Below are 21,872 nucleotides of genomic sequence, written 5' to 3'. Positions count from 1 at the left end.
TGTGCTACAGCCCCATTTTCCAATGACAACAGGGCAATTGTGGCTTCTACATAGCTCATGTACCTGCTCTGTGCCCCATAAGACAGTGGTGCCCCTGCCAGCCCTTGCAGTTACAGGGTTGGGTATACAGATCCATGATACCGTTCTGTTTGATCTCCATCAGTAGTCTGGTGTGTGACTTTGAGTAAATGACTCCAGCATTCTGTAGCTGTTGGTGCTTTCATCCATTGTCTTATTTCTCTGTTCAGGTATGAACATATTCGTGATAAGCTGAATGTTATCAGACTTGATCCAGAGGGAGCAGTCATTACAGATGTGGATCACAGTTGCTGTGTTACGCTACTTAGACTAGTTGTTTTTCCTGCTCCCATTAAAATCTCTCTTACTTCAATGAATTAGCCTGGCTCAAAGGAAAAAATAGAGACGTTTCCCCAATATATCAAATTATTTGTCATTCTTTCTAGTATTGGAGCCCTATACTTGCCTGACCAGACACTTCAGGATGATGAGAGCACCCACTGAAGCACATTGCTAGCTGAGTGTGAGAAAAAGAGGTTAATTGTCTCCTGTCTCCTCACACTTCACATCAGGAGGTGCTTATCTTTGAAAACTTTAATACAAAGGTAGGTTCAGCTTTTTTTCAAATCTGGAAACTTGGCTGACCTTTCAGAGACCATTTATAAGCATTCAGTTCATGAAATGGTTAATGTCGTACACCGACAATCTGCTGAATGTAATGCTTCTAGGTTTCTCTTTGGACTGCAGATACAAGGATGTGGAGGTGAGATATTAAGAACCTTGACAAAGCTGCCTGCCTTTTTTAACAGTCTTGTAGAGAATGTTTGGTTTGGGTTTGTGACCTTCAGGAACAAAAACAGAATAAAGTTTGTTTCCACTGTATATAAAGAAAGGAATTGCATGATTAATATTTTTTAGACACTGATTCTGTTACAGTCTCAAACCTTGCTGTCTTGTTGGTGTGGCTGTGCTAGCAGCTGTGGACAGGAGGCTGTAGCTTTTCTTAGCCTCTGAGCTCTTTTGTGCAGAGGTCTGGATGAGACATGTTATAGTAGATAAATTCCTGTCTAATTTTTCTTTGCTTTGCCTCTGTAGATTGATGCAGAAATGGAGTTCATGTAAACCAGCCTTTTTGTTAGTTGCAAGGACCCATGGGAAACTATGTCAATCTTTGTAAAGAAGTGCCATCTACAGCCTATCTTAGGCAAACTGTTTCCTGATAATTAAGGTTAGTAAATAAGTCTTTTATTTTCCTCTGAAATACACAGCAGGGAAGGTTGCAGCTAATGGGAATTTTGGATGCTCAGCAGCTTCCAGGGTTAATTTTTTCTCTGTTGGATTTAAAGCTAACATTTCACAGTCCTGTAGGACAAACTGAAGAATGTTTGTTGGGAGAGATGCCTAAACTATCAGAGGACACGACTATTTTATAAGAGAATAGGTGCTCAAACAATAGTGATATTTTTATTTTATTCTTATAAGCTATCACACTTTATTATAGCTTCTTAGATTTTGGTGCTTTTTATTAGCCACGATTACCAAAGGGTAGTTTACCTAAGAAAAATTCTTTGCCAATGAACAGAGAGCCAGACCTCAATTTCAGCTCCCAAGGAAATAACCACTGCAAGATGGTCAGACCTGCTGTGCTTTCTGTGTACTGTACTGCTTGTTCTACTTTGCGTAACTTCAGGGTAACATTTTACTCCCACAGGGCAGCCTAATCAGCTGTAAATGGATAATGATTCCCTAGTATCAAGCAGACAATAGGACTTTCAGGTATACTTAGAGCCCAGAAGTATGCCTGGCACCTGTGTCTCTTGTTCTGTTCTAAATGTCCTGGATTTTTCTTTGGGGAAGCTTCCTTGTTAAGAGCTTGAAGATCTTTCTATAATCAGAGTGTTCCACATCTTTGTGACCAGTTATTTTGCTTAGCTTGATTCTGAAGTCAGAGGAACAAATAAAGGGAGAGCAGACCCAAGCTCTGGTGAACTTTGAACTTACTTGAATGTGAAGCTGATTAGCTACAATAGAGAGAACCACCACCACCGTCTAAACATTCTGGAATTCAGCACAGTAAGCTCCTGGATCTCAGTCCTGTGGTGCACATGCATCTTTACCTGTATCCTTGTGAGAGATGTAAACAGCTTCAAGTTGCACTTCCCAGAAGTGCAGGGCTGTTGCTCCACTGAATAATGCTGCTGAGTTGACAGATGACACAGAAGATGTCCCAGCTCTGGACCCCTGGGTTTTCCCCAGGTATCAGGTCACTCACTCCTCCTCACAGATAATTGCTTACCATAATCGTCTAAAAGAACTACATCTTCCATGACTAGATTTACAGGTACAACCACTTAAAAAAAAAAAAAAAAAAAGTATTCACACAGTGAGGTAAATATGTGGGTTTATTGCAGCCAAGCCACTCCTTTCCATGCTCATTCCTTCTCAGACATCTGCTCGTGGATGTTAAAACCCTGAGCACCTTTGGCAGGGGAACTGAACTCTGAAATCTGCAGCACCTGTAACAGAGGAGCAATATTTGGGAAGAATTTGTTTCCCAAGGAAAAGCAGCAGCTTCAACTAGTGTCCCATGGGAGACAAGTGAATCTGAAGTTATATATTATATAAGACGTAGGGGATGACAGCAGTTTATCATTAACCTGAACTCTGCAAGAAGCACATAAGGAGATAAAGAAGAAGAAAGCCAGAGAAACAGCCAGGATGGAACCCAACATAAGGATCAACAATCCTGCAGACATCTCTGTTATTGTCATCTATTTTGTGGTAGTCCTGGCAGTGGGACTATGGGTAGGTTGGGGGTTTATTCTATTTTGTTTTGTTTTATTATTTTATTTTATATTATATTATATTATTTTATTTTATTTAATGAGCAGGTAGTTTGCAGTGTCTTGGGAAAATGGCTTAGTAAATGAAAATGTATAATTGTATGAAGATTTTGGTGCTTAATTGAGATAATTAATAAGTGTATGGTGGGGGAAATGTGATTATTTACTGGAGAGTGGATGGTGAGCTGCGGAGGCATCCATTTAGGTGGATGAATGGAACTAGTGGGGAAGGTGGAGTAATTAAGTTTGTGTGGGAAGGAGCAGAGAGATCTGCTCAGTGAGGCTCAGGCCAGCTGGGGTCCCTGTTAGAAAGCAGGTGGGAGGTGAATGGATGGGGTTTGGCATTGGGAATCCAGTGGGAACTGGGGGTGTAAGGTGATGCTGTGGGAAATGGTGAGAAGAGGGAGTTGCAGGGAGAAGAACGGAGGTGAAGTCACTGTGTGGGGAGGCAGTGTGGGGGTGCAACAGGAGCACTGCAGGACACCTACCCCCCCCACCCCCACCCCCCACCCCCGGGGCTCTAGATCACTCTGCAAAGGAGTGAGGTGCTCAGGATTGTAGGTGCCGCTTATGGGCTGTATTATCGTGGCATTTTTTTGCCAGCAGGACCTTGGCTCCAGGCTGCAGTGCCATTGAAACGATGAGGAGGGAACAGTTTCGGGGGTGGCAGGTGCTGGCAATGACTCTGTTCATGGCCCGAGCAGAGCGGAGCCTCTTGCCCTCTGCCCGACAATCCTGACTGCGCTGAGGGCTGCCAGGGAAACTCCTGCCTCATCTGCAACCCAAGTGCAGTGCTTTCATGGCTAATGGGGCAAGGCAGATACCATTCTGTTGGTGTAACCTCAGTGCTGAAGGGTTTGAAGATAATAGGCCAATACTGTGAGCTACAAAGCTGTAAACAGTGGAATGTCACTCAATTTTGGTTTCCTTAGGGCAAGCTCTCCTGGTCACCTGAACACCTGACCATTAATGAGCGGATGGGAGGCAGTGTCCCTCAGTAATCCTCTCCTTGCCAGGAGCATCCTAGGGGTCCATTTCGAAGGCAGAGAAGTTGGCTGCAAAACAAACCTTCCTTTCTAGCAGCCTGGCAATGTTTTGAAGAGTACCAAAAAGTTAGGGTGGACACAAAGTGGACACAACCTTTTCTTTACCTCTTCATCACAGTAGTAGATGCCAAAACCATAAGAAAAACTCTGGAGCCCCCAGTATACCTGAGCACCTTGCTGTCCTGTGGGAAGGAGCTGGGTCCTTGCCAGGGAGGTCTGGCTGGTGCTGCTGTTGAACTTTGCATTAACCATCTGTGACAAAAAGGAGCTGATTTGTGGCTTGTCAGGCTATTGTCTGCTGAGTAATTCCTGGAACCATTTCTTTACAGCACCAGTGTTGTCTTTATTGGACAAATACTCAGTTGCTGTGTGTAGTTAAGTGTAAGTTACTTCCTTTCTTCTGCATCAGAAGAAAAGATCTGGATAATTTTCCTGAGTCTTCTTACTTTATTTGCCTGTTCAAAGTCCACCAGAGGAGACAATGGGAATCCAATATTTGGATCAGGGTCATTAACGGAAATTGGACAAAGCTTCCTTCTGAAGCCCATCCCTTGAAAAATACAAAACGAGTACCTAAAAAGGAAATTTTAGTTGGCTTCTTTTTTTTTGAACTTGAGAGAAGTGGGTACAATGCTGATATCACAACAAGAAAATAGATTTTTGTAGGTATTTTCTGGGGTTGGATAATATTGAATAAAAAAGCTGCACACTTTCTGTTAATGAAGTTGCAACTTACAGTCTTTTTTGATGCCTGAAGTCAAAGACATTGCATACCTGATGTGTTCATATGAGCTTTTGTTTGAGTGATCATTTTTAGTTAAATTTTATTTTAATATTTTGCACTGTAATGAAAGGTGAAGCTATGAAGTGTGAATGGTTAATGTAGACCTAGATGCAAGAATCATTATTCAGTTGTATTATTTTCTTCATCATAAACTTTTTCTTTTTAACCACTCTGTTTTTATTTCTTCCACTTTACTCTCCCCATACATATTATCGCTTAATTCTAGCTGTTTGTTTTTAGTCTGGGTTTATCTTGCCTGTTATACTTAAAATATGATTCAATCTTGCTTGCTTGCTTGCTTTTCTCCAGGCTATGTACTCAACCAACCGTGGGACAGTAGGTGGATTCTTCCTGGCTGGACGAAGCATGGTTTGGTGGCCGGTGAGTGCTATATATATTGTGTGTGTACATAAAACATACATAAGTGTGTGTGCATCCACTTCCATATGACTGTATCTAGTCCTTAAATATTAAGTATCCCTACAATGCTGTTGAGACTGTGATGGCTATGTTGTGTAGGCACAGTTCAAACTCTTTCTCTAGCCATGGTGGCGCAGGGCAAACTGCACAACAAAAGCCACCTGACAGGCAGGGAAAAGTGTTGGGGAAGTTGTCCCTGTTGAGCTCTGAGCTGTCTTCATTATGAGACCAACTTATCTGAACTTAGGTACATTGGTCATGTCAGTGTAGACAAATCCAGTGCTTTGTTTTTCAGCCCACTTTAAAACTTTTCAATAGTTTTAATTTTTTACTTTCACTGCACTCAAACAAGCTGGCTCGTTTTGAGATCATCTTTTTCCTCATATTGCTGTTGTTTCCACTTTTAGTAGCAAGTTCTGGTCTGTACAAGGATAAAATCCTGAAAATATTATGATAAGTTATTGGTAAAATGTAGTTTACATTTTTTTAAAGATTATCTGTGACTTACATTGTTTGTCTTCTGTGGATCTGTGTTCTCTTCCAAGGTGGAGAAAAGGAGTCACAGACACAAAACGTGTTCATAGCTATCCATCAGGCCTTTGGCAGAAATGATATTAGAAACAATTATCTATTTCTTCCAGATCATAAATTCTATTTAGTGTGACTTCTTGGAAAAGCAGGAGACTTAATCAAACCTGCATTTTCTGTATTACTTGAGTTGTACATGCTTCCCTGTGCCTGAATGGAAATCCTCAACATTCCTGACCTTGCATTCAGTCTCCAAAAATGTTTTTGCACCTAATTAAGACTTTTGATTCAAGATTCCACCCACATGGATTCAGCTACAGGATCAGGGAGAGTGACAGTAAGTATTTGTTGTCTAAAAAGGTAGGAATTTTCTTGAAGTAAGATGCAGAAATACCTACATATCTTTCAGTCTTCTTGTGCTTCAGGGAGCCTGCTCTCTGCCTTCAGAAGGCATTGGGACTGCCTCTTTAATGACATAGAAAGATTAAATGCCAATGACAGTAAAAGGTTTCTTCGTTTGGTATAGTAGATCTAAGAAAATTCAGGTTCCATTGGAAGACTGAGGAAAGAGAAAGTTTCCAAGTTATTTTAGGATAAATCCCATCATTCTAGGGGGAGAGATTACTTTGCTTAGCTGTCACTTTGATCAGTGGGCTGGTTTTAACCTTGTGCAATTCTGTATGCCTGTCAGGGGTGAATATGAATACCCTTTTGTGCAGATGCAAATGAAGGTGGAAGCAGCAAGGCAGGAAAGACTCACTGTAAAAAACTTCTGTCTTGCTTTGGTGCCACTGAGAACTCCTAATGCTTTCCCTGAACCCCTGGGAAGATTAGCTAACTCCAAGTTCTCTGCCAACACTAACCCGACAGATTCAGCAAGCTCCCGTCCTCCAGCGGGAAGACAAAAGGGATGACCCAACATCGCAGTGGTTGCTGGTAGGGTCATCCCTCCTTCCCAAACACTGCAAGCTCAGCATGGATGAAGTGCTAGTTGTCAGTGGAGTTGTAGACCACCCCTTCAATACTTCCCTTTGGAATGTCAGGAGTGTCTTCCTGCACCATAAAAACAAACCCTTCTTGCTATTCATCCTGGTATCACACAAAATAAACAAATGAGAAGCACTCAAACCACAAACTAAATACCATGTCAGCAGCACCACCTTGGAAAGTTTGCCTTGGATAACAAGAGATTCCAAAACACCTATTCCCCACAGTTCAGCAGGTAGATAGGGTGTCCATCACCTGGTGCAAACTGGGCTGAAATGACTAGGAAACCAATGAAAGTATAGAAAGTTCAGTCCAAGATGTGATCTCGGTTCTGCAACAGCTAATGCTGTGTGGGTTTTTTTACTTTTCCCGTGCTTTGACTAGTCTTTTGTGCCACATCAGGACTAACCTGGTGTAGTTCTGGAAAGCTCTGATACATAATATCTGATAACATCCTCATAGTGAGCTCAGGAAGTGTGGCCAGTGAGGCGGATTGGGAACTGGCTGCATGACAGGGCTCAGAGGGCTGTGATCAGTGGCACAGCCTAGCTGGGGGCGTGTAGCTGAAGTACTCTGGGGTCACTTCTGGGTCCAGTCTTGTTCAGCTTACTCATCAGTGGCGTGAAGGGACAGAGTATACTCTCAGCAGGTTTGCAGATGTGATTTCCACAGTCTGCACGTAAGACGCAGGGTGGGGGAAGTTTTTTTCTATGCGAACTCTTTATTTATGAGATTTCTTCCCTGCCATTTCAGCATAGTGACCCTTGCCCTATAATTGCTTTCTGGAACAGAGAAAAATGAAACATAAACCCACCTAGAACACAAAACCCTTCCACAAACTTGTTATAAACTTAATTCCCTTAAACTGTGTTTGTCAGTGCTTGTGATATGTTCTACACAGGGCAGCCGTAAGTGGCTTTTCTGAGAGCACAAGGGAAAAGGCTCATTAGCAGTGTGACGGGATCTCTTACTGACAAGCCTGGGAAAGGGATTCTGTTCACTTAAACGATGGAGTAGCTGTGGTTTATTAGACTAGAGCAGACCCTGGTAATCAAGGGCTGGAGGTTAGTTCCACTTTTGATAGGGTTTGGTTTTTTTTGGTTTTTGGTTGTTTTTTTTTATAGTGTTTGTCAGTCACTTTGCCTGATTGTGATTCAGTTTCACTGTGTATAAAGTAGAGGCAACACAGTTCTCCTGGGCTAGGCTCCGAGTGTCGGCTGCAGCAGGATCCATGAATGTCGCTTCGTGTTTTGCAGAACCAAGCCCATGGTTAGGCTTTTTTGACTCTTCTGGTGAGGTAATAGGTCACTTCGGTGTTTGTTCACTGAAATCACTGCTCTTATGCAGTAGATGAGCCAATTCAGTAGTGACAGTAGTTAATTAGGGATCAAGGTATATAATTACATTCTCACTATTGCCAGAAATTGAAATCCATCATTGGTTAATCCTAATGGTATGAAATGCTGTGCCCTTTCCACACTCTTTTTACAGGAACTGAGAGAAGAATCTTCAAGAAACTGGTTTTGGTCTCTTGGGCTTTGAAGGAAATGTCTTCAGGGAAGACACATATGGCTCTTTAAATACTCATAACTAGCTCTGCTCTTTCCAAAAAGACACAAAGAAGCTTGAGGGAAGTGACGGATTTGTAACAGTAGGTCTTGCAAACCAACTTTAGCTTCTTTTGTTAGCTGGACCAGTTAGGTTCAGCCAAATGCTTTCTACCGTGGAAATGAAGTATCTGTTCCCAGAGAAGAGTCAGCTTCGATAACAGCCACTCTTACAGGATTAACAGGGTTTCATGCACAATTGAAAAAAACAACCCTTCAATTTTGAAGCTTTCCTGCTTTTGAATTTTGTTCTTCAGGTTCTGTAGTTTTGCAGACAGAGCTGTCTGCACAAAAGTATGGGTTACCTCGTGTACCTCAGTGCCTGAGGCATAAACGCTAATAGGACAAAGTATCTGCTGGGCATCTGAAATCCGGCTGTCATGGTTAGAAAGATTTACTGAGCAGCAAGTAGGAAACATGCAGAGTCAAGGACACACTACGCTTTAAACAGAAATGTAACTCAGCTCGTTTGTTGTCACGTGTTGATCTTTGTAAGACAGGTAAGAATTAAGGAAAAAAACCCCAACATATTTTTGCTTCGGTTCTGCATGGCTTATTTTCATACCTGTCAGAACTGACCACTGGCATGCCTCCTCTGACCTCTCCATCCAGTTAAGTTTTTCATATTCTCAGAATTCTCCCCACTTGCTGAATCTGATGCTGCTAGGAGGAGCCAGGAAAGACAACTCTGGTATGAATAAGATTTGTTATTTCCTTTTTTGTTGGGTAAAGTGGAATAAAACATTAAATTATTTTGTCAAGTTCCATGCAAAGAATAGTGTGAAGTTTTCAGAGTAAAAAGAATAATAAAGTAATCAAAGCAAAGTGCTGGTAGAAAAGGAAAAGTTCAGTGAAACAGATTTCTGTAGAATCCGTCAGAATTTTCCAGCTGGCTGGGAGGTGGTGTTTCTGCCTCACAGGACAAAGGTGGAAAGGTATCAGATCAGCCTGCTTGCAACTGGGCTGTTCCAACTTCAGAAGTCAGAGATATATTTGATGTGTTTGTATGTCCATCTTTCTTGCTTAGTGAATTGGGAAGTACATAAATGTTTAATTTGGCAAGAATGCAATACATAGAGTTTGCAGAGTAATTTTGAAAGCAGAATAAAAACCTACACGTTTTTCTTTAGGTGTCAGAGCCTTGGAAGGGTGGCAGTAATATTCCATTATAAGCAGCATACCGATTTTTCCAAAGTTTTATAAGAGTGATCCCAAAAAACTGAGGTAGGAAAAAATGATGGCCTTCCATCAACGTACAGTCACATGTTGCAGGGAAGAGTTGTGAGTTAAAGAAAAGCATGGACACTGTCAAGGAGCAGTTCTCAAAGAAGGGAATGAGAAATTTGTCCAGGGAAGAGCAGTTTAGGAAGCAACTTCTGCAGGTGACCCCTGGGAGGAGAGACACCTCACAACCTCATGCTGATCTCTGTAAAGGGGCTAAAAGGCCATAGGCAGGGCATGGTTGGGATCAAGGAAAAGGGTTTGATGCCAAGCTAACACTTTCAAACAGGAAAGCGGACATTAGGGGTGTAGGATACGTATTAGCAGGTCCTGGGAGGGAGAAAAGCTGTAAGCTGTGAAGCCTGCATGCTGTCGCTGCAGTGGTCACTGGTTTGTAAAGTACATTGTATATGATTTGGAACAGCGAGTGCTGGGATGTCAGTGCATCCTCAAGTTAATGAAAAGAGCAAGGTGAAATGGTTAATGAATAACTTGGAAAAAACAGAGTGATCATCATCTATCTGCAGTGTGGTGGTACTTTTCCTGAACAGAGTACTTTTGTTAAAACCTGACCTCTTAAAAGATTTTAAGAGAGTTAATGTTCCACCTTTGCCTCAGGTTAGTTCAGTTGTTTGTCCTCTCTTTCCCTCTTAACAGCTTTTGTTCCTTTCAATCAACTTTCTTCTTTGCTTTTCCTCCCAGATCTGTTTTTAAAATCAACTCATGAACACATTCGCTGAGAAGTTAACACTTCTAGAAAATTGTTTCCTTCTGTCATCACCACCACCCCATCCCGGGTTCAACACAGCGTTCTTTAGGGCACACATAGGTGTACTGCAGCATCTACCCATGGTAAATAGAGCAGTTCCAGTAATGAGCCATTATATACACAATTTATAACACAAATACCACAGCAGTAAGTACTTCAGCAGGAAAGCTTGGGCCCAGAGCTCACCTGCCTTCTTCCTTCATTCTCAAAGTACTGCCGTGGCAGGTTGGAAATTTGTCTTTCCCCTCTGACATCAGCAGCTAACAGAGTGCAAGTATGTTTGGTAAACGTTCCTCCGGCTTTAACCACACTGCAGTTTTCAGAGTAGTATGTGTTTTCCCAGCTATGAAGCCATGTTCTACCTTTCCATGTGTACATAACATTAAACCCCATTTTTAAAATTGCATCCATTACTATAATGTGCTGATCTTACAGCTCTGCTGCACTGGGTGTTTGTAGGGATTCAGAGAAGAAAATCTAGAAAGTGAAGGTGGTACCTGCATTCACACTGCTTTGTCCTTGCGCTGGCCCTAAATATGTGGTAATTTTGTGTTGTTTTGGTTTGGGTTTGTGTTTTTCTTGCTATACAAGTGTGCTCTGCGAAAAGTTGGGAACACAGGATTGTCAATGAATGCTACAGTATGTCCCGGGGTTTTAGGCAACGAGCTAAAGCTTGCTATAGCTGTCAGTTCTTCATTAGCTGCTTTTGTTACTTGAATCTGCTTGCAGCACATTTTAAGCTTTTGAAACGGGAGAGGGAACACATCAAATAAAATCAGAGATTGATGTGGTTAATCTTTTCTGGTGATTGCATTTCTAGTAACCTAGATTTAAGTTTAATTATTCATCTCCAAGGGAAAGCACTGGACAACAGTGCTCATGCTTGCTATAAATGGTATTTGTTTCTTCGTGATCATTGCTGGGAAAACACTGTTACTGTCACAGAGAGGTTAGAAGAAAAAGTTTTCATTCTTACCAGTGATCTCTCTGGCTTATTTGCTAATGCTTGTTGCAACACTTATAATTCCTGTACAAATATCTGTCATATGACAAACTGGTTACACTTCTGTAGGGCCCAACTGACTTCTAGAAATGTGTAATAAAAGAAAAAAATATTTTAAAAAATCCAGAACTGAGTGAACTTAGAGACGTATGTGTCCTGTCACAGCAAAAGAACAGTCTGCAAAAAGACTAGAAGAAATCAGGAGATGAAACTGAGCAAAGGAGAAAAGAAATAATGGAATCCTCTGATGAATTTGTTTGTATGTTGCATATAAAAAATGGGGGAGGAAAATCTATTTTGTGATTAGACATTAGGTTTGTGAGTTAAAGAGCATGGTTGCGGTTCCTGGCTGTGGCATAGCTCTATAGAATAAATCTGACCTGCAGAAGTGGGTCTCTGTGATGAAATCCCTTTTGCCCTCCCGAATCTCAGTCAGTTGTCCCTGTGCTCTCAGAAGGATTGACTCAGTTTTTACTGCTACTCACTGCAGTGACTGCAGACCTGAAAATTTGTAACTGTTCCCTTTATGTACATTTTAGGACCCTAAAAATCTCCCAGTGAATTGCAGACAAGGAATATTTCTCCCTTTTGTAAGGGGACTCTGAGCATATTCCAGCCACCTGTACTTGGGAACTACTTAAGGAGAATGTGCCAGCTGCAGGTCCTAGGTTCATATGTCTAAAACCCCATTTTTCAGCACCTTGAGATCTTTCAACACAAGAGGTCTGCCTCAAATGAGAGCATTAAAGGCTGGTCACAGAGGTTCTTTTGCCTACTTTCTATATGCTTTGATTTTTAACCATTTGCTTTTCTTCTTTGTAGAAAAAAATAAAAGAAAAATTAAAAATGTTCGCTCACATTGCTTCATCTCGGAACATCCAGCTCACATCTTTGCTTGCAATACCCAATCCAACCTTTTTCATGCTTGAGTTCTCACCCTGTGTCCTTTAACATCTGACCTTGTAAATTATCACTAGGCATTTCTGCTGCCTTTAATGGTTTTATTTTGAGGAAATGAAGCTCATACCTTTTCTGTCATCTTTTCTGTTGTCTGAGCTATTTGATAAAGGATTAGATCCTTTGGCACATCTCTCTTATGTGAACAGCTCCTGCTTGTCTGTAATCCAACATAAACCTTTCATTTTTTTAAAATGTCTCCCTGTTCATCAATTCCTATGTTCTCCACACTGTTCTGTTTGTACGTTCAGTGCAATATTTGGGGGTATTAGACACCCAGCACTTCTGAAATATAACTCCTTGATTTCCTGTTGTTTGTATCTAACAGAAGCACTTTCTCAACAGGTATTTCTGCCGTGCAGCTTACAGAATTTAATTCAGTAATCAAATATCTTTTGAATAAAAGTGAAACCAAGTAAAAGGTCTGTACAGCTCTCACCGATGATACATTTAGTTCACAAGACTGTGGAATATGAAGTAGGGAGGGCCACTTTGACAAGTGGGTATGCACTAACTGTTTCCTCCTTGAGCAAGACAGATCACAGTCATCTTCCCTAATGGTTTGGACGTCATCCAAATGTCAGTTAGCCAAATTTTGCAAATATTTTAAAATCTATATTGGTGTAATAAACTGACTCAATTGGAAGAAGATCTACTATGTGACATCCTATCCTTTCTCATTGTTGTAGATGTAATGGCTGGAGTCTCAGGTTTGAGGGGGAGCAATAAGAGGGAGTTCTGAAAGTTGTCAGGGAAGTTGGTTGTCAATCATTCTTATCTTATGATGATAGACAGGCATGAGTTCAAATTGCCAAATGAACATGATTTTTTCAAGTTGCTGTGAACAGGGCCTGAGCGCCAAATATTGTTCTTTCTGTTTCCAGATTGGTGCTTCTCTGTTTGCCAGTAACATTGGCAGTGGACATTTTGTGGGAATAGCAGGAACAGCAGCAGCTGGAGGAATTGCCATTGGAGGATATGAATGGAATGTAAGTGGCATGCATTTAAGTGAATATATTTATGTCATCAAAATTATCTACAGAGATTAATCAAAATAACACTGCCTAATAATTTAGGACTGTTAAAGTTTGTGCTTGGCAACACCTGTTTTCTGTACAGACCAGTAAGTGCCAACACAATCCACTATTTAGCTCATCTTCCTTGCTCCTTGTCCAAGACACTTGGGAGCACATGACCTGCTTCTGTTGGATGAAGCTTTTTAGAGAGCACTTGAACCAAATAACCTGATGTATTCTCTTTGTACATCTCTTTTGAATACTTTTAAGGTATTTATAAAGAGCACTTTCAGACTGCAGGAATTTGGGAAGAATTTATCAGTTAATTTTGTAATCGATAGTATTTTTTACAGCATTTTGCTGTGTAGGAATTGTTGAAGGGGCTTTGGTTTCTTCACAGGCTATAAGAAATTTTGGGCATCCTTCACAACCACCTGCATTCCAAATAACTTTTCTTCTTTACTTTCTCCTTCCTCTAATGATGCGTGCTTTGCTTATGGTTGAAGTATAGGGTAGAGATACCCAAGCTGACTTTAAATGAACTACTTGAAGTACCAGAAGTAGTGTTAACTGCAACAGCATGGAGTTTCACGTGAGCTAGAACAGTCCATTTCCTTGTATTCTCAGGCTCTGTGGGTGTGGGTAGTAATGCCCTTGTTCTGCTGAATTCACCTTCATGGAAGGGATTATACCACGACACAAAGGACTTAATGAGCATACATAGGTCAATAGTTTCTCTACATTCAATTTTGCTCAGTGAAAGAAGCATACCACCCTGAGGGATTTGGCTTTTTTCTATAGCAAGTGCATGGTTGCTGCAGATAGTCGAGTATTCATATGATATACATATTTAAGGAGAAGGATAAAGGCTAAAATGAATTCTATGAGACATGCATAATTAATCTGACATTTTTCTCTATTTGATTACACTAGTCCTGTAACAAACCTGATTGCCCTTCTCTTTATACTAAAACTAAGTAAAACAAAATAGAACGATCACTGCTTGAAATTTCATGGTATTCAAATCTCTAGGACCCATATCCTTCTTCAGCCGTATCCACCTCTAACACTTCATCTCCTGGGACCTTGTTTGTGGACTAATATCAATACACAGGGTACAACAATTGTCGTTTAGGAAGAAGCAATGATGCATCTGTGTGTTTGAGCAGATATACTATATAGTTCATTAGTTATGACATAGAGGGACTAGTGTACAGGTTAATAGACATGGTGGAAATATTGCTCTTGGCTGTATAATCTGACTCTCCTCTTGAAAGAAATACTAACTTTGACTGTTATCATCCTTGTGTTCACTATTATTCCACTGAAATAATTTCTAAGTTGTATTAGTATGACAGCAGAAGCTGGCCCAGTATTTCTTGTCCATCTTTATGGTTTTGATCTAAGGGCAGAACTAAAAAGGTAACAGTTAGGACAGCCCTCTAAGTCCTGCCAACAGAATGAATTCAGAGTGCAGCTCTGAGAGCAGGTTTTTGTTCTGTGTTTGTCAATTTAAATTTGTACAACTCTGTATCAGACAGCATTTCCTAGCCATTATAAGTCAGAAAACTGTGACGCTGCAATACACTAAGATCTATAGTTTGCAAAATATGCATGGTAACACACATTATACTATGGAATGGTAATGTTGAAATACAAAATATTTTACAAAATGCATGAGGCACATCCTGTACAGAATGTGAGACTGTTGTAAAACATATGGCCATCTCACAGAGACACAGGGCAGAAGGCAGTCAATGATCAAAATAATCATCAGAAGTGCTACTCTCCTCGGTACTTTGCAGATGTCACAGCATACCGTTACAGCGTGCCTGATTCTGAGTGGGAAAGCATCCTGCATTAGTGGCTCTGGGAGCAAGATGTTAGCAAATAGGTCTCAGGCAGCAAACCTCACCTTCCTTAATATTTCCCAGAAATTATAGTCTTTTGGGCTGGTTGCATTTTAATCATTATTAAAGCAGGCTCCCTGAGCTTGCCCTGGACAGGGCTAGGATAGCCTGGTGCTGCTGCTGGAGTGGTGCTGTGATACTAGAGGGCAAGTCTGTGAGCAGAAATCAATTGTCTTTCCAGAAAATGTATTATCATGTGTGCTTCTCTGGGACGTGTAGCATGAGATCCAGGCTGTATAAAACCTGACATGAGTTTTTGGCCAAGATTTCATTCCTAAATTTTCAACTGTAAATCAAAGGACAGAGCAGTCCCTCCTCCCTCGTCACCCCTACAGTACCCAGGTTTATGTGATTTCAGTGTTCTCTAGTTGCTGTTGGGTTTGATAAATGCTCTGTGGGGGTGCTGTCTAGAGGAGGCTAACTCAGCTGATCTTGTCTTGGCTGCAGGCTCTGATATTTGTGGTTGTTCTAGGATGGCTGTTTGTGCCCATCTACATCAAAGCTGGGGTAAGTCAAAACAGTACGTGATGCTTTTCTTTGCTGCTCATGTTTGTGGACCAGGTCTTGAATATTGCAAAGCCATTGTGAATGGCACGAGATCAAGTGTGCTAGAATTGTACTATATGATGTCTGTATGTATTTGACAAGTGAGGGTTCTTTGTTCTGAGACCTGTGATGAGAAGTGCTTGGTACTCTCTCCTTGTTCTCCTTTGATTCCTGGAGCTGCTCTTCCTTGTAACTGTGTTTGCATCTTCCCTCCCTTTGTCTCCACTCATACAGTATCTGAGTAGCAAAAAAACTTCCTCTAATTTGCTTTGTATCTGTTCCCCATTACCTGAAACCTTATCTACCCCCACTGCAGGTGGTGACAATGCCAGAGTATCTGAAGAAGCGTTTTGGTGGGAAACGGATTCAGGTCTACCTGTCAGTCCTTTCTCTGATCCTGTATGTTTTCACAAAGATCTCAGTAAGTAACACTTTTACAGTATTTCTTCCATCCTACCTTGAAGTAAAGAAAACAATTTCCCATTTACAGTATTGCTCACACAGTTGGTCAATTTATGCTGATTTGGAGCCCTTGGTTGAATTAAGCACTGTAAAAATATGATGTTGTGTTTTCTTCATTCTGTCTAGTGAGATTGTGTATCCAGATCTGTTCTGCAATCTCTGTTCTGCAATCCAAGTTTTTTCCTTCCTAGTGATGCCTCTTGATGCTTGCTGTACTTTCTCCTTTTTTTTTTTTTTTTTTTTTTAAATAGGTTTTAAGGTTTACTTCTACTTATGCTTTCCTTTAGAACAAGTCAGAGTGGAGGGAAACTGTATTGCATTACAGTCTATTATCTTCGGGATCCGTGAAACGTGTAGCAGCAATTTTTGTTCCCAGACTTCATATGTATCTCTTTGAGCATCCTCTGGTGAACAAGCCCTCGGTAATAGTAGATGAGGGAAAAGAGGAAGAGACTATGGAGAAAAGGAGAATAATAGGTATTAAAAAATAAGGGTGTGGGGAAATGCAAAGGAGAGAAATTACAACAGCTGAGCTGAAAGAAAAGAAGTGGAGAGATTCTTTGAATGGGCAAGTGGTTGGTATAAAGTTTAAGGTGCTATGAAGTTAATGTTTATTAAGTAAGTGGTTGTGTTGCTGTGAAGTAGTGAAGGCAGCTGGTATTTTCCATATATCTTCAAACTACCAAGCCTCTAAAGAAGTCCACAGTTCAGGCATACCTCAATCTGTTGTTTTGCAGAAGTTGCCATGGCAAATTACTCTTTGCCCTCTGAATGGGAGCTGAGTGATAATAGTGCAATTTAAGCTAAAAGATTGGCCTTTTGCTCTCATTCTCACATCTTCACGATAACTGATCCTTAGGAAGGTTATAAATTAAACAGGTTGGTACTGTGGAGCTGGCCTCAGAGTTGGATTTCCATGTGTTTCAAAAGAATTAGTTAATTTGCTGCCATTGTGCTTAACTACTATAACCAGAAATCCCAGGTATGACGGAGTTTTGGCAGCTCTAGCAGCTGAGAAACTCTTCTAGTCAGATGACTCACAGTTCTGTTCTGCAACACATGTTTATAATGAGCCCATCAAGGTGTTACACAGGTTCTGAATTTACTACCTGTCTTTTATTTCCAGCCTCTGTCATGCCTAAGGATCTGGTCATGGGATTCCACCCCATTTCAGTTGGAGTGTCTTGCTTCCAGGCAAGACAGGTTCTCCTTATAAGCTTCCACTGGGGTGATGAGGCTGAAACACGCTCTTCTGCTCTTGTGGCCCTGTCTTACCAGGGAGCAGGGAGCAAAGCAATAGTCAAGAGAGCCATACAGCAGCAGATTACCTGAATCCCACTCTACCAGTGGCCCATCCCAGCTTCCCATCAACCCGATTATTCCAGATGTGTGTGGGAAATTGCCGTGGAGCTCATGTCTCTGTGCCATGCAGGGGAAAAAATCTGTCGCACAATTTCCTCTAACCATTTCCTTTGTTTCAACCATCTGCCCAGAACAACTCTGACTGTGCTGTCCCATGTAGAAATCTGGCTCAGATTTCTGTAGTGTAAAACAATGTCTTCTGCGTTGTTGTCTTAGGCCACCGTATTCAGCAGGGCAGGATTTGCCCAGGTCTGATTTACTTGCCGTATCTTATTCAGAATAGGCAGAACAGTCAGAGTCATTGGAGATTTCAGGTACTGTTGGAGGATGTCAGAGTAGGTTTTTCTATACCATGATATGCAGCACCATGCCCAAATTGTCTCCAGATGAACCAGCTCCTGAGGCAGAAAGGGAAGGCCTGTTCCTTCCTGGATGGTAGGTAACTTCTTTGTGCTGTGTGGACATATGCATGCTGTGTGAAGCTAGCACAGGTCTCTCTTCCTAGAGGCACTTTGTGTATCCAGACATGCCCATGTGTTGACAATCCATGCCACAGCCAGCTTGGAGATTTGCATTTTACTTCCTTGACTGCTGCCTTTGCAAACTCTGTCTTGTGATCTTTGGCGTACTGAGATTTGATATAGAAGGATGGGTTTCTGCCCTGCCCTTAACGGGCAGTCACGCCTAGCAGTTTGATTGGCAGTGATACTTACTGCCACTTATCCTTGTGGAAGAGTGGCATTTTGTTTCTTGGGTGGTGATTTCATGTGCTGCTTCCTTGATACGTTAAAATGTTATCTAATGCTGTTAATACTATAATTATTACAGTGTTTTCTAATGAACAATATAATATATCAGGTCTTGTAACTCCTGGCGTGCTCTTTCTGGCCCAGTGCCCACCATGATGTGATGCTCAGATTCCCTTTGTACACCTCTGTACAAGGTTGTTACCATTTCTCTTCTCTTGCCCATTTTCTGTGTATTTTTTGACTTCTTACCTTGTTTTGTGGTGAATCAACCACTTGCCAGACAAGGCCATGCTGCAAGGTGTTGATCTTTGGGATCAGGACACAGGTGGGTTTTGAGCCCGAAGGATTTCTGTTGCACAGGTGTACACACTTCCTAAGCATGCACTGCTTTGTGAGTAATGCCCATAGCAGCTTTCGTGGGCTCGCTAGCCACTGGTGTTGCTGATATTGGTCATTGTACCGAAGAAAATGGCCTAGTAAAAATAAAAGCCTGAGGGAGAGTAATTGACTAAATTATGACAAGACAAAAAGGAATTAAGACCCGAGTGCCTTTGAGGAAATCAGAAATTGTAAACTGGAGTGTCTAAATGGGTTACATAATTTTCTTTACATTCGTTGTACATAATTTCAGTAGTAAATGTATGGGCATAAACTTACTGGGCGAAGAGGAGGGAGAAGGACAACCTGCTTTTAGGACTGCGTGGTGTAGGGGTAAAGAGCATGGGCCACTGCCCTGACTCCCACGTTAACGTTGCAGCTGGATTCACTCAATTGGAACATGTTCTGCCAGTTGTTCCTGCATGTTCTGTACATGGCTTGGACAGATACATTGCAATGCAAAGATTTAGTCTATTCAGAGATAAGACAGAGATTAATCAGTGTCCATAAAAGAATATAAATGGAGAAACAAGGAAATACTGAAAGGCAATAATCTAATCAGAAAGGAGGAGCAGTGAAGTTTGAAGGTAAAAGCAATCTGAAGAAGCTGATAGATTGCTCAGGATGCTAAATAATTTATACGTTTCTTTCTGGGGTTCTTTTTAGGACTGTTAATATTTAATGATAGGTAGGCCAAACTAAAGCCAAGAACAACAAAAGATAGATCTGGGACATAAACTGATCAGTGGTGTGAAAAGATAGGAAAAAAATATTATCATAGACAAAAGCGACAAAGGATGTGGTCTAACAGCCACTGGGGATAAGAGCTGGAAGTCCTGGCTCCCAGTTCCAAACTAAAACCTGTAAGAAATCAAATCATCTCAAGCTGCCTCAGTGGAGGAGTTTTGGGAGTGGCACCTCTGTTGTGATTCACGCTCTGCTTCAGGTCTTTTTCTTCTCGTCAGGGCAGTAGGGTCAGAGGACCTTTTGCTGCAGAGGTCCGTACCTTTTCCTCATTCTCTAGAGTGAACTAGGGGTGAGATCATACCCTGGAGTCTCGGTTTCAGTGTCTCTGGAATGAAGAGGGGTTCTTCATCCAGCATCTCCCAGCTAGCCAGGCTGCAGAACTGCTATTAGTACACCTGCCCTGCCTTACTTCAGCCTAGCCGTGGGCAAAGGTGGTGCAAGTGCCTGTTGGTGATCTCAGGCTCTGGCTGTCCTGCAGCCTGACCTGTGGACCCTCCTGCTCCTCCAGCCAGCTGCAGCCTAGCAGCTGCCCTGCAGTAACTGTGTGTGCAGGCTTTACCTCAGGGCATAGGCAGTGTTGTTTATGTCTCTCAGACTCTGCATATGGGCTGTTCCTGCAGCATTTCGCAGCTCCTGAGTTTGCTGAACACCACTAGGACTTGTACTGTTAGATGAGGATTGAACTCCCTGTGTAGAGCCCTTGTATAGGTGGTGTGGTATCCAGAAAGGTGGTATGCAGGTGGGCTTGGAGATGAGCTCCTGAACTAGATGCTCAGGAGCAAGGATAGGTACAGATGCAAACCTCTAATTAAAGCACAATTCACAGTAATGCATTACAAGTGCACTGGGGCAGATTATTCTGATTGCAAACTTGGATAACTAACACTGATGGAAATTAGCTCTAAATCAGGAACTGATTTAATACGATTAAAATCCCGGAGCGTTACACTGAAATCTGAACAATTCCTCTCTTATGCAAGAGCTAAAGGTTTCCTTCTGCTAGCCAGCTAATGTAAATTATTCTGACAGGAGCTTAAAAGTAGAGATAATATAGGATGTTTGCCTTTAATCACCCTTTGTCCTGAACCAGCAAGACTAGCAATACTACACGTATACAAGAGTAAAGAAAAAGTAAGAGATTTATAGAGTAGCATTAAATGAAGAAACTGTTCTGCGTCTTGGAGCCGTCACAGAGTCCATCCCTGCACACAGAAGGAAGTGTAACTTGAGTTTTAGTTATTTTGTTATTAAGCTGTTTTTCAGTATGTAAGCTCAAAGTAGTGAGGTGACTCTGTGTCTATCTAAAACAATCCATTGAAAATGACCTGGAAATTCTTTGAGTGGTTACAATTCTTGTATTGAAAGCACCACAGCACTGAGAGGAAACTGGCTGTTGTGCTAAAATGGCCTCTATTTTGCTATTTTGGTCTCAATTTTTTTTGTGTGTGTGTGTGCAGTACTGTAAGGGGTGGAGTTGTGTATTTCAGTACCTTCATCATGAATGTGTAATATGCCGTCATAATGAATTTAAACATTGCTTAATCTATCATTTTTTCTTTTATAGGCAGACATATTCTCTGGAGCTGTATTTATACAGCTGGCCATAGGGCTGAATCTTTATGTGGCCATAATCATCCTGCTTGCTATTACTGCTCTTTACACCATCACAGGTGAGTCTGCAGAGCAGTCTGATACGTCAAAAAAGTTGGGGGAGCCAGAAAAAAGAGAAGAGGGGAGGTGGGTAAGAAGGGAGAAATGAAAACCTGAAAGGGGAAATATTTACAATGGTCTTTCTTTGAAAGAGAGAGGTGGTGAGAAAAGTAAAAAAAAAAAAAGTATTTCCACTGAGGCATTTGCAGAGGGGCTAACCTATTTGTCTTGACTTTTCTTTGCCATTAGGTGGCCTTGCAGCTGTGATTTACACTGACACCCTACAAACATTTATCATGGTAGTGGGATCCTTTATTCTCATGGGATTTGGTAAGTAAATCAGATGAATTAAACTGGAATGTTCAACCACAAATCCCACAGTGGCTATGGAAGTGGATCCTGCAGTGTGCAACTCTGTTTTCTTAACCAGCAGGTTTTGGTTCATATACCTGTTTATCAGGGAAGAAAATAGACACGTTGCCAAAGAATAGGCATATTGCCAAACCTTTTAGTCACTCCATCTCCAAAGCACTGTTGAATATGTGACATAATGTGTAGCATCCCATGACAGAATAGGACTTGTGATGGCTAATGAGGTAAAAGCAGAATTGTTTGTAGGTGATGATGATACTCTTAAGAAGTTCAGAGAGTATCTTGTTTTAAGAAGATCATGATTTCATAGATATTCAGATGTTAATTCATGAAAATTTCTGATTCAAAGTGAAGAGCTATTGGTCACATTGCATGGTTTTCCCTTGTTTCTAGCTGCTAGCTTGTGTTAAATCAACCCTAACACATTAGCATTTTAAGTAAAGCTTGTAGTTGATCTGTGGATGCCATTATATTGCTGGACAAAAGATACAAACTGA

The 21,872-nt window shown here is 41.4% G+C and overlaps 1 protein-coding gene across 1 annotated transcript in view; it reads left to right on the top strand.

Annotated features, from left to right (window-relative positions):
• Positions 1–1,958: 1,958 nt before the first annotated feature.
• Positions 1,959–21,872, top strand: part of SLC5A1 (solute carrier family 5 member 1) — a 30,225-nt gene continuing 10,311 nt past the window's right edge. Inside the window, exons 1-7 of the mRNA XM_040604588.1 lie at positions 1,959–2,823; positions 5,001–5,072; positions 13,068–13,172; positions 15,557–15,616; positions 15,972–16,076; positions 20,918–21,023; positions 21,253–21,333. Coding sequence (XP_040460522.1) covers positions 2,737–2,823; positions 5,001–5,072; positions 13,068–13,172; positions 15,557–15,616; positions 15,972–16,076; positions 20,918–21,023; positions 21,253–21,333 — 616 coding nt within the window. The 5' untranslated portion in view covers positions 1,959–2,736. The remainder of the gene's footprint in view (positions 2,824–5,000; positions 5,073–13,067; positions 13,173–15,556; positions 15,617–15,971; positions 16,077–20,917; positions 21,024–21,252; positions 21,334–21,872) is intronic.

This window comes from Falco naumanni, chromosome 1, assembly GCF_017639655.2.
Source record: "Falco naumanni isolate bFalNau1 chromosome 1, bFalNau1.pat, whole genome shotgun sequence".
Taxonomy (NCBI): Eukaryota; Metazoa; Chordata; class Aves; order Falconiformes; family Falconidae; genus Falco; species Falco naumanni.
This window is presented reverse-complemented; position numbering and strand designations above follow the sequence as displayed.